Raw genomic sequence first — 13066 nt, 5'->3', positions numbered from 1 at the left:
CACACAAATTTTTTACCTCAAAATGATATATGAATATAATGCACCAATTAAAAAATTTAAAAATGGAAAATAATGCTGAAAAATATTCTAGATGTAGAAAATTAAATAAAATTAACCCTATATTTCCTTTTCACTTTAATGTAACTATGAGAATTTTTTGCTTTTTTTTCTCGTGTGGTACTGAAGATTGAATTTAGGGGCATTCTACCTCCAAGCTATAGCCCCAACACCCTTTTCCTTCCTCCCCTCCCCTCGTGGTACTGGGGATGGAACCCTTCTACCTCCGGGCTATACTCTCAGACCTATTCTATATTTTTATTTGGAAACAGGGTTTCTTAAGCCAGCGTGGCTGGCTCCGAACCTGCGCGATCCTCCTGTCTCCGCCTTCCAAGCACAGGGATTACAAGTGTGCGCCACCACGCCTGGCCTCTTGATTGTTTTAAAATAGGGTCTCACTAAGTTGCTGAGAGTCTTGTTAAATTGCTCAGGCTCTGGTCTTGAGCCTGCAATCCTCCTGTCTCAGCCTCTTAAGTACTGGGATTACCAGTAAGCGCCTCAATGCCTGACTCGCTACTAGAAAGTTTAGAATCACATATATAAACTTATATTAGGCTTCCATTAGGCAGCAGTGGTTCAGCCCTTTTTTATTCTTTTAGTAGCTGAGGTACCAACATAATAGGCATAAGTTTTATTTATTTATTTTGTGTGTGGGGGGGTGGAAACCCAGAGGCATTCGACCTCTAAGCTACACCTCCTGCCCTTTTTTTCCCTTTATTTTGAAACAGGGTCTCACTAAGTTGCGGAAGTCCTCACTAAGTAGCTGAGGCTGCCCGTGAACCATAATCCTCTGGTCTCAGCCTCTCAAATGCTGGGATTACAAGTGTGCGCCAACACACCTGGCTCAGTATAAGTTATTAAATACTATCACATCCCACATTTCTAAGTTTTTTAATAATTACTTTCCTAGCAAAAAGCAATTTTACTACAACTTGGGAAATCTCTATTTGGAAAAGCAAAACTTTTAATAAAACCACATATGTGACCTGTGTGATACCTGATACCATCAACACCTCTATCCCAAACCATAATTTTGAAACATTCTTGGAGGCTAGTGGTAATTTGGTAAGATCACATCTCTAAAGATTTTCTCAACCTAAGTTAAACTGCCAACTAATAAAACAGGGACCACTATAGCATTGGAGGAAACCCCTTGATGACAGTGGAGCCCATCACAGGCTTTTCCCCACAGTCACCTAACAGTGCATTCAATACAGATTAGATTCACACACAAGAAATACATGTTATATAAAATTGGTGTTTGCTGGGCAAGGAGGCACACGCTTGTAATCCCAGTACTTGGGAGGCTAAGACAAGAGGACCGCAGGTTCGAAGCCAGCCTCAGCAGCTTAGTGAGGCTCTCAACAACTTAGTGAGACCCTGTTTTCAAATTAAACATAAAAATAGGTCTGGGGATATAGTTTGGAGGTAGAAAGCCCCTGGGTTAGCCAGGCGTGGTGGCGCACACTTGTAATCCCCGCGCTTGGGAGGCAGAGACAGGAGGATCGCACTGGTTTGAAGCCAGCCGTGCTGGCTTAAGAGACCCTGTTTCCAAATAAAAATATAAAATATACAATAGGTCTGGGAGTGTAGCCCAGAGGTAGAAGGGTTTCCAGGAACTCAAGTAACACACACACACACACACACACACACACACACACACACACACACACACACACAAAAAAAAAAGCGCCCTTGGATTCCACTCCCTGTACAAAAAAATAAAATAAAAATTTACAATGTTCCACATCAGAAGTCAGGCAGGTCTTTCACTCTCCATGCATTCCCATAAACTTTTATTTCAGGCCCCTAAAAGCACAGAATTTGGCTCCTTAACCAGTTTCTCTAGCTTTTGTTTTTTGGCACTGTGGATTAAACTCGGGGGCATTCTACCTCCAAGCTACACCCCTGGGCCCTTTTATTTTCCGTTTTGAAACAGGGCCTTGTTGAGGTTGCTGAGACTACCTCCGAACCCGTGGTACTCCTGTCTCAGCCTCTCAAGTACTGGATTACAAGTGTACTCCACCACACCCAGATCTAGTTTTTAATACCAGTGCTTGGCTCACCACAGGCACTCAAATATTTACTGAAAGAATGAACTTTAGAAAATTATGTCAAAGCTGCTACTACATGATATTTTTTGGTTGTTGTTTTGCTACTAGAGATTGAACTAAGGGCCATTCTAATTCTGAACTATACCTTTAGTCTATTTTATTTTGAAAGTTTTTGTTTGTTTTTTTCTTTTTGGTGGTACTGGGGGTAGAACCCAGGGGCTTTTCTACTTCGGTGCTATACTCCCAGATCTATTTTATCCTTTATTTGGAAACGGGGTCTAAGTTGCTGAGAGCCTCACTAAGTAGCTGAGGCTGGCTTGGAACCTGTGCGATCCTCCTGTCTCAGCCTCCCAAGTGCTGGGATCACAAGCCTGCTTCACCATGCACAGCAAGACAGTGTTTTACTATGTTGCTGAGGCTGGCCTCAAATTTGTGATCCTTCGCTGTCTCAGTCTCCCAAGTACTAGGATTATAGGTATGCATCTTCATGCCTGGTCTAAATGATTTTCAAGCACTTTGAATAACAAATAAAGCATCTATACTAAACAAACACTGAAAGCATCAGCAACATATTATATGCTTTTTGTTTCTTTTTTTTTTTTGGAACCCAGGGGCATTCTACCTCTGAGCTACATCCCCAGCCCAAGTAGCTGAGGCTGTCTGCGAACCATGATCCTCCTGTCAGCCTCCCAAATGCTGGGATTACAAATGTGCACCACCACACCTGGCTAGAACATTACATTTTTTTTTTTTAACTTTTATTCTTTATTTTTGAAACACGGTCTCATCGAATTGCAAAGGGCCTCAAGTAGCTGAGGCTGCCCACAAACCCTGATCCTCTTGTCTCCGCTTCCCAGAGGGATTACAAGCATGCTTTGGCTTACTGATTCACAAAGTACTTTTTTTATTGCGGGTGTGGGGATGGAACCCAGGGGTGTTCTACTGTCAAGATACACCCCCTGCCCTATTATTTATTCTTTATTTTGAAACAGGGTCTCACTAAATTGCAGAGGGCCTCACTAATTAGCTGAGGCAGTCTCCCAAATGCTGGGATTACAAGCATGTGCCACCACACCCAGCTGATTCACAAATGATTTTATTTTGGGGGGTAGTACTGGGGGTGGAACCCAGAGGCTTTCTTCCTAGAAGCTATACTCCCAGACCTATTTTATTTGGAAACAGAGCATCACTAAGTAGAGCCTCACTAAGCCGAGGCTGGCTTCAAACCTGTGCGATTCTCCATATCAATACTCCCAAGCACGGGGATTACAAGCATGCGCCACCACGCCCTGCTCTCACAAAGTATTTAAAACCTGGGGGGGTGGGGGGGGCCTCAGTGGTAGAGCATCTATCTGCCTTGTATGCACAAGGCCCTGAATTCAATCCCAGTACTGCTCCCCAAAGTATTAAGCAATTCAAATAAAATAAAGTCCTTGATATTTTTCAAACAGCTTTATTTTTGTTTCTTTGTTAAAAGTATGAGGTCATAGCCAGCCGGGAGTAGTGACATATGCTTGTAATCCCAGCATTCAGAAGGCTGAGACTGGAGAATCATGGTTTGCGGACAGCATCAGCTACTTAGTGAAGTCCTCTGTAACTAAGTGAGACCCTGTCTCAAAATAAAGAATAAAAAATAGGGCACGGGGTGTAGCTCAGAGGTCGAATGCCCCTGGGTTCCATCCCCAGACCCGCAAAGAAAACAAAAGCATGAGGTCACAGCCAGGTGTGGTGGCTCAAATCTATAATCTCTGTACTTGGGAGGCTGAGACAGAAAGATTCCAGGTGCAAGCCAGCCTCAGCCTCAGCAACTTAACAAGGCTCTCCGCAATTTAGCAAGATCCTGTTTTCAAATAAAAAAATAAAATAGGACTGGGGGTATAACTTGGAGGTAGAATGTCCCTGGATTCAATCTCCAGCTCTCCAGCATTTTACAAACACACACACATGGTCTGTCTGTCTTTCTCTCCCTCCTTCCCTCTCCCTCCCTCTCTCTCTCCCTCTCCCTCCCTCCCTCCCTCTCTGAAGTCTTACATGATGAAAGTCTGGACCCCTGAATGTCGTCCCATTTAACAATTTCAATGCTCTCTCTAATATTTGTAATTTAAAACTGTCAGGCAGGATAATTAATATTTATAGTTTATAAAATATAAAGTTTTAGCTGGGCATGGTGGCGCACACTTGTAATCCCCGCACTTGGGAGGCTGAGACAGGAGGATCACACAGGTTTGAAGTCAGCCTCAGCTACATAGTGAGGCTTTCAACAACTTAGTGAGACCCTGTTTCCAAATAAAATATAAAAACAGGTCTGGGAGTGTAGCCTGGAGGTAGAAAGCCCCGGGTTTCACCCCCAGTACCACACACAAAAAAAGTTTTATCTGTAGTGGGTACAGTGGCACCCACCTGTAAACCCATACTTAGGAGGCTGAGACAGGAGGAGTGCAGGTTCTAGGCTAGTCTCAGCAACTTAGCCAGACTCTCTTTCAAAATAAAAAATAAAAAGGTCAGCTGGGCATGGTGGCGCACACTTGTAATCCCTGCGCTTGGGAGGCTGAGACAGGAGGATCGCACAGGTTCGAAGCCAGCCTCAGCTACTGAGTGAGGCTCTCAGCAACTTAGTGAGACCCTGTTTCCAAATAAAATAGAAAATTGGTCTGGGAGTACAGCCCAGAGGTAGAAAGCCTCTGGGTTCCATCCCCAGGACCACAAAAAAAAAAAAAAAAAAAAAAGAAAGAAAAGAAAAGAGAGAGAGAGAGAGAGAGAGAGAGAGAGAGAGAGAGAGGGGAGGTCTGAGGTATAACTTGGAGGTAGAATGCTCCTAGGTTCAATGACTAGTAGCAAAGGGGGGAAATCAAATCTGGCAGAATACAAGGTCTTTCAAAACATATAAACATTAAGTGAGAAATTTGGGTGAGGCACTCCAAATCCCCACGAGGCACATGAAAACGAGATTCATAAACTGGGTGTGCTAGTCATCCCAGCATTCGGGAGGCTGAGACGGAAGGATCTGGGTTCACGGTCAGCCTCAGCCAACTTAATGAGGCCCTCTGCAACTCAGTGAGAACCTGTTTCAAAATAAGAATAAAAAATAGGGCTGGGGGTGTAGCTCAGAGGTAGAATGCCCTTGGCTTCCATCCCAGTACCACAAAAAAGAAAATGGGATTCATAAAAATATTTGTTTGAGGCCAGTCTGAGCAATTTAGTGAGATCCTGTCAAAATAAATACAAAAGTAAGTAAAAATATTTAAATCTAAATTAAATTAAATACTGGACAGGAATGTAGTTCAGAGTGAGGACACTTGGCTAACATGTGCAAAGCCCCAAATTCAATCCCACCACACACACACACACACCACACACAAACTGTGTTTTTGTATGACATACTAAAAAAGTTTTCTAGAAAATGGGAGTTATAAGGAGTGGAAAATAAAATGTATACCATCTAAATTTCTTATGTATTAAAATTCAAGCTATAATGATAGGTTTAAAATATATACCTTCTTTCTAATAACATTTCATAAAAGTCTCTGATATCTTGGCCAGATTTCTCCATGCAGTGATAAAATGCCAACTGACTTTCCCGATTTGCAAAATCCACCTTAAAAGAGAAAAAAGTATGATATGTTTCAGATTTTATTTACAAAAAATTTTTACCAAACTTAAAAATTCTTTACAACGTATACCTTTTGGACAAATTTCGAAAGCATTACTCTGTCTCGAATAAAAGTTTTCATAACTAAAGCTACATTTTATTAACCTAAAATTTCTCAAATTTTACACAAATCTTAACAAATGGAATTTAAGGTTCCAATTTGGAAAGAGTGGAAAAAGAAAAATAGAAAATCAAAACAAATCCTTATCAGATTTCTAGGGTGACAATTAAAAAATTAGATTAATTAAATCCAGCAATCTGTTCTAGATATAAATTTATTGAAACAAAAGGTTAACATAAAACGATAGAACACTTAAACTTAACTCAATAGTGGGACCCAAAGTCACTAGAGATATAATACCTGTAGCTAACAAGCCAACAATGTCTTTATCATTTTATTTCAATCTAATCATCAATTATTAAGTATATAATTCCTTCAATCAGATAAAAACATCATGATTGCAGTGATTATCTTCTCTTTAGTAAAGGAGAAAAGAAGAAGACAGGATCCTTCAGGAACCTGACTGAGCTCCGTGCCCCTTAGGTGTGCAGACGGTCACAGGCACTGCAGGCAGTATCAGCCCTACACCGAGAATACGCACGGGCACCAGGCGTCCGCAGCAATGAGAGCCTTTCTAGGGAAGGTCTGTGGGCTAAGGATTTAAGTGATTTGTGCCCACAAGCAGCTGAGCATAAGAATGCTGATATTCCTAAACCACGTCCTTTAACTCACTCCCCTTGCTGGCAACCTACAAATGCCAGTTACTAAGGGGTAAGATTTCAACACAACTCTGCTCTGCTTCTGTTTCAAGTCATCTACACACCTTAATTTTATTCCCACCGATTTTCCTCCCCTTGGTCTCCTTGACAGCTGCTTGTGCATATTCGATCTCATTGTAGAGAACCAGGGCCATGCCTTTTAAGCGGTCAAACACCACCTGTGAAACAAAACAGAACAAAATAAAGGTCAGGTAAGAGCCTCATCTACTGGACTTAGTGTCAGTCCCAACAAAATCCTAAGTCACAAGGATACCATGAAAAAGTATTATGTATATACTTTATTCTAGAAAAAATATCAGGCTTCCCCTGATGAGGTATATTGTAGTGTACACACAAAATAGGCAGAGACTAGGATTGTGATGTGTGGCTTGAGGTATATTATGCCTTTATTTTGTTTTTCTGTATTTTACTTTGGTCTCCATGTTGACTGTGTGCTGTTGTATTTAAGAAAAGCATTCCTATTTGTGGCTTTAAAAAAAAAATAAATTGCCGGGCAGAGTATTATCCCAGTACTTGGGAGGCTGAGAGGAGAATCCCAACAGCCAGATTTAGTGAGGTTCTCAGCAACCTAGTGAGACCCTGTTTCCAAACAAGAAATAAAACCAGGCTGGGGGGCTTAGCTTGGAAGTAGAATGCCTCTGGGTTCCAAAAAAGTAAAGGAAAAAAAAATCCTTAAAAGAGAGGGAAAATTTCACAATACTAAGTCAACAAAGAATTTTGGTGAATTCTGATTATAAGTAGCACTGATGTATGTATGTATGTATGTATGTATGTATGTATGTATGTATGTATGTATGTATTTGTGGTACTGAGGATGAAACCCAGGGGTCTTCTACCCCTGGGCTACACTCCCACACCTATTTTGTATTTTATTTGGAAACAGGGTCTCACTAAGTTGCTGAGAGCTTCACTAAGTAGCTGAGGCTGGCTTCAAACCTGCACGATCCTCTTGTCTTAGCCTCCCAGGTACTGAGATTACAAATTTACACCATCACCACACCGAGCAGTACTGCTGTATTTTTGTTGCTGTTGTTTTGGTGGTGCTGGGGTTCCTGGAAGCCCTTCTACCTCCGGGCTACACTCCCAGACCTATTTTATATTTTTATTTGGAAACAGGGTCTCTTAAGCCAGGGAGGATGGCTTCGAACCAGCGCGATCCTCCGGTCTCTGCCTCCCAAGCGCGGGGATTACAAGCGTGCGCCACCACGCCCAGTAGCACTGTTGTTTTTAAAGCTGCTGGAATTTATACAGGCAATCATTTGGATGTATATTTTTCCAAACAACAAAAGCTACTTTTCTTTTTTTTGCAGGTCTGGAGATAGAACCCGGGGCATTGGACTTCCGAGCTATACCACCTGACCTATTTTTTATTCTTTATTTTGAGACAGGGTCTCACTGAGTTGCAGAGGGCCTCACTAAGTAGCTGAGGATGTCCATGAACTTCGAGCCTCCTGTTTCAGCCTACCGAATGCTGGGATGACAAGAGTGCATCACCACGCCCGGCCAAAAGCTACATTTAAATGAAAGTCAAAGTTAAAAGCCGGGCGTGGTGGCGCACGCTTGTAATCCCTGTGCTTGGGAGGCGGAGACAGGAGGATCGCGCTGGTTCGAAGCCATCCTCCCTGGCTTAAGAGACCCTGTTTCCAAATAAAAATATAAAATAGGTCTGGGAGTGTAGCCCGGAGGTAGAAGGGCTTCCAGGAAACCCAGTACCACCAAAAAAAGGAACTAATTAAAACTTTACCTTCACACAGCAGAAATGGGTACAGAGACCCTTCTGCTATCTATAGACATTTTACATGGTAAACAACGGTTAGACTAATCTACTATTATATGAACCTCTCTTTAAAATCATCATTGTTTAAAAAAAAATCAAAACTAATTATATTTTTACTGTGAATAACTACGGAATTAAACTTCCTAGTTTTAATGTGAGATACAGTTTCAAGATTCCTAACATTCTATTTTATTCAAATTTTTGCCTTCAAATTTTCACAAAATTGTAGCTAGAACAAAAAATAATCACTCGTATCATAAGCTAATCAATAAATATGCACTTAAAGACTACATTTTAGCAAAGAAGGTTTTAAAATGCAAGTTATAAAAGAGAAAGAAAAGGTGGCACCAGAAATTGGGACTGAAAGAATAAAATGCCAGAGAAAAAGGAGAACTGAGCTTGAGCCATACTCAAACCCCCCACGGGCTGCCCGTGGTGGTGGATGCCTATAATCACAGAGCCTGGGAGGCTGAGACGGGAGGATCACAGGTTTGCAGCCAGCCTCAGCAACTTAGTGAGGCCCTATTTTAAAGTAAAAGATAAAATAGGGCTGGTGGTGTAGCTCAGAGGTAGAATGCTCCTGAGTTCAATCCCCAGTACCGCAAAAAAAAAAAATTAAAAAAAAAAACCAACCTACCTTTACCACAGGCCCATATCGGCAGAAATGTCTTGTTAAGTACTGATCCGACACGTTTGCAGAAAGCCCATCCAACCACACACAGTTTGTCGGCATGCTTTTTCCAAAGCCCAGCTAAATATAAAAAGGGGAAACTTCTATTAGTAAAGCTCACAATTACTATTCAACTACAAAATTCTCAGACGAGTCTTCTATAGGGCTCTTTTCACATCCACATCTCTTTCTCTTAGTCCTGGGAACTAAACCCAGTGCTCAAGCACACTCCAACCTCTCAAATTAACATCTTAAGGGGACCACCCAGTTAAAGTCAAATAAGAGTACTTGCTTCAGCACAAATTGGATGATACAGAGAAGATTAGAATAGTCCCTCCACAACGATGATATGCACATTTGTGAAGTGTTCCATATTAAAAATAATTAAAAGCCGGGCGTGGTGGCTCATGATTGTAATCCCAGCATTCGGGAGGCTGAGACCAGAGGATCGCGGTTTGCGGACAGCCTCAGCTACTTAGTGAGGCCCTCCGCAACTCAGTGAGACCCTATTTCAAAATAAAGAATAAAAAATAGGGCAGGGGGTGTAGCTCGGGGGTCAAATGCCCCTGGATTCCATCCCCAGACCCGCAAAAAAAAAAAAAAAAAAAAAAAAAAATTAAATTTACAAGAAAGGAAATCTGCCTAGCTAGCTGAGTATTAGTTCAGATTACTTTTCAGATTATATTGACAACAGGATGAGGATACAAACAAGTGTGTCACCAGTATGGCAATCTAACTGTCCTGCTGAATTCAGTTAAGTAACAGACAAATGCACAGAAACTCCTATCTAAAAACAAAGCAAACCCCAACAGCACGACCCATTATGCCAGTTAATTCACCTTGAGGCGGTTGTTTCCAAGGTACTCCCCATCCATCTTCTTAATAGCTTTGCAAACACTGGCAATGTCACAGTACTGTAGAAACGCATACTGAGGAACTCCATTGACCTTCTTAATATCAATATCCTGAAATGCCATTTCCAATAAGAAGACAAGGAAAAACAAGCGGGCTAATAAGTCAGATCTGTACAAGAAGGCACGTTCCCAGTAAGCACTTTCTTAGTTAAAATTGTGCATCCTACGACAACTGTAATTTGTAGTTTAAGAAAATGAACCGGGGGCAGTGGCGCTAGTCATCCCGGCATTCGGGAGGCTGAAACCGGAGGATCGCGGTTCGGAGGATTGTGGTCCGTGGACAGCCTCAGCTACTGAGTGAGGCCCTCCGCAACTTAGTGGGACCGGTTCAAAATAAAGAATAATAAAAAAAAAAGTAGGGCGGGGGTGTAGCTTTAAAGTCAAATGCCCCTGGGTTCCCTCCACAGACCCTCAAAAAAAAAAAATAAAATAAAATAAAATAAAATAAAGGAAAAAAAGAAAAGGAACATCATAGCTTTTGTAGTCACCAACCATGAAATTCATCCCATGTGAAGCTCTTTAAAGAACAATTATACTGCAAATCAAAACTTCAAACCCTCCCCAGTGTGGTGGCCCATGCTTGTAATCCCACGTACTTGGGAGACCGAGACAGGAGGATCACAGGTTCAAAGCCAGCCTCGGCAACTGAGAGAGGCTCTCAGAAACCTAGTGAGACCTTGTTTCAAAATAAGAAATAAAAAACTGGGCTGGGATGTAGCTTGGAGATAGAATGCCTCTCGGTTTCATCCCTAGTGTCACCCCCCCCAAAAAAAAAATTGGGTGGGAAGTGCAGCTCAGATGTAGAATGCCCCAGGGTTCAAGTTCCAGTGCCCATACACAGGGAAAAAAATAAAATAAATTTCTTTTTTTTTTTTAGAGTATTTTATTTGTTTTTTTGGTTTTTTTGGTTTTTTTGGTGGTACTAGGGGTGGAACCCAGAGGCTTTCTACCTCCGGGCTATACTCCCAGACCTATTTTATATTTTATTTGGAAACAGGATCTCACTAAGTAGCCAAGGCTGGCTTCAAACCTGCACGATCCTCCTGTCTCAGCCTCCCAAGCACAGGGATTACAAGCATGCGCCACCACGCCCGGCAAAAATAAATTTCTAATACCAATATTAAGGGAATTTTATAATAAAACCATTTATTTATTTATTTATTTATTTATTTTGGTGGTATCTGGGGTTCCTGGAAGCCCTTCTACATCTGAGCTACACTCCCAGACCTATTTTATACTTGTTTATTTTTGGAAACAGGGTCTCTTAAGCCAGCACATCTGGCTTCGAACCTGCACGATCCTCCTGTCTCCAACTCCCAAGCGGGGATTACAAGCGTCCGCCACCATGCCCGGCAGACCATTTAAAATATACTACCTGGAGCCGGGTGTGGTGGCGCATGCTTGTAATCTCAGCGCTTGGGAGGCTTAGAAGGGAGGATCGCACAGGTTCCAAGTCAGCCTCAGTTACTCAGCAACTTAGTGAGACCCTGTTTCCAAATAAATTATAAAATAGGGCTGAGGGTGTTACCTAGAGGTAGAAAACCCCTGGGTTCCACACCCAAGTATCACAAAAAATAAAAAAATATAAAAGGCTGGGGATGAGGCTCAACAGAGTGCTGACCTAGCATGGGTGAAGTTCTGATCCAATCCCCATTACTTAAAAAACAGAATCCTCAGCGGGCGTGGCAGCGCACGCTTGTGATCCCCGCGCTTGGGAGGCTGAGACAGGAGGATTGCACGGGTTCAAAGCCAGCCTCAGCTACTTAGTGAGGCTCTCAGCAACTTAGTGAGACCCTGTTTCCAAATGAAATATAAAAAAGGTCTGGGAATATAGCCCGGAGGTAGAAAGCCTCTGGTTCCACCCTTAGAACCACCACCAAAAAAAAAAAAAGGGGGGGGGGAGACTCCTCAACCAGAAGACTCATATATGTCACATATACCATTACCTAACTGAACCAAGGCTGGAGACCGATATACATGGTAATAATCTTTCATATTTAGAATGAATGGATATATAAATACCGGGACTACTTTGTGAAAAAATACCGATAAGCTGGGCATGGTGGCACACACTTGTAATCCCAGCATTTTGGAGGCTGAGACAGGAGGATCGTGGTTCAAGGCTTACAGCCTCAGCTACTACTTAGGCCCTTTGCAACTCAGTGAGACCCAGTTTCAAAATAAAGAATAGAAAAATAGGGGTGGGCTGGGCTTGGTGACGCATGCTTGTAATCCCAGCATTCAGGAAGCCGAGACAGGAGGATAGCAGTTCGTGGACAGCCTCAGCTACCTAGCGAGGCTGTCTGAGACTCTGTGAGACCTTGTTTCAAAATAAAGAATAAAAAATAGGGCAGGGGGTAGAGCACGGAGGTCGAATGCCCGAGTTTCATCCCAGACTCACAAAGAAAAATAAAAAATAAAAAAAATAGGGCTGGGGTGTGTGACTCAGTGGTAGGATGGCCCTGGGTTCCACCCCCAGTACTGCAAAAAATAAAATAAAATAAAAAATAAAGCCTATATTACTTGATGAAAATGTACCAGAATATAATCCCTAGATTAAAGACACTTCTACAAAGGAACACCCTTTTCTCCTTGAAATACACAAAACCTATAGTGGTCCCTGACACGAAGAGGAGGTGGTGAAAAACCCTGGCTTACACATGAAAATGAGCTAGAAAACAAGTCAGATGACATAACTTAAATAATAATAACCTGGACCATGAACTGTAGAGTATTATGATTATAAAGGTTTAAGGAGGATTGGCTTAATTAAATCTTAAAAACAGAGCCAAGTATGGTGGTGCACACTTGTAAACCCAGTATTTAAGGATCTCAGACAGGAGGATTACAGGTTCACAGCCAGCCTCAGGAATTTAGTGAGGCCCTCCACAACTTAGTGAGACTTTGTTTCAAAATAAAATAATAAAATAAGGAGGTGTAGCTCAGAGTTAGAATGCTCCTGGGTTCCATCTCCAGTACCCCCACACACACACAGCTATCTCCAGTACCACGAAAAAAGTAAAAACAAAACAAAACCCTTAAAAACAGCAATAATCAAAAGGCAAATAATCAAAACTTAAAAATAGTTGCTCAAACGGGGCGTGGTGGCACACACTTGTAATCCCAGTACCTGGGAAACTGAGATAGGAGGATCACAGGTTCAAA

The 13066-nt window shown here is 42.0% G+C and overlaps 1 protein-coding gene across 2 annotated transcripts in view; it reads right to left on the bottom strand.

Moving 5' to 3' along the window:
* SPEN (spen family transcriptional repressor) overlaps positions 1–13066 on the bottom strand; it is a gene marked incomplete at both ends in the record, with an annotated part of 83993 nt that overhangs the window by 12890 nt on the left and 58037 nt on the right. For both annotated transcript variants that reach the window (XM_080692274.1, XM_080692275.1), the window contains 4 exons: positions 5606–5706; positions 6585–6698; positions 8955–9068; positions 9827–9952. In XM_080692274.1, coding sequence (XP_080548400.1) covers positions 5606–5706; positions 6585–6698; positions 8955–9068; positions 9827–9952 — 455 coding nt within the window. The remainder of the gene's footprint in view (positions 1–5605; positions 5707–6584; positions 6699–8954; positions 9069–9826; positions 9953–13066) is intronic.

Source organism: Muscardinus avellanarius (genome assembly GCF_963383645.1).
Source record: "Muscardinus avellanarius genome assembly, chromosome: 3".
Lineage (NCBI taxonomy): Eukaryota > Metazoa > Chordata > Mammalia > Rodentia > Gliridae > Muscardinus > Muscardinus avellanarius.
This window is presented reverse-complemented; position numbering and strand designations above follow the sequence as displayed.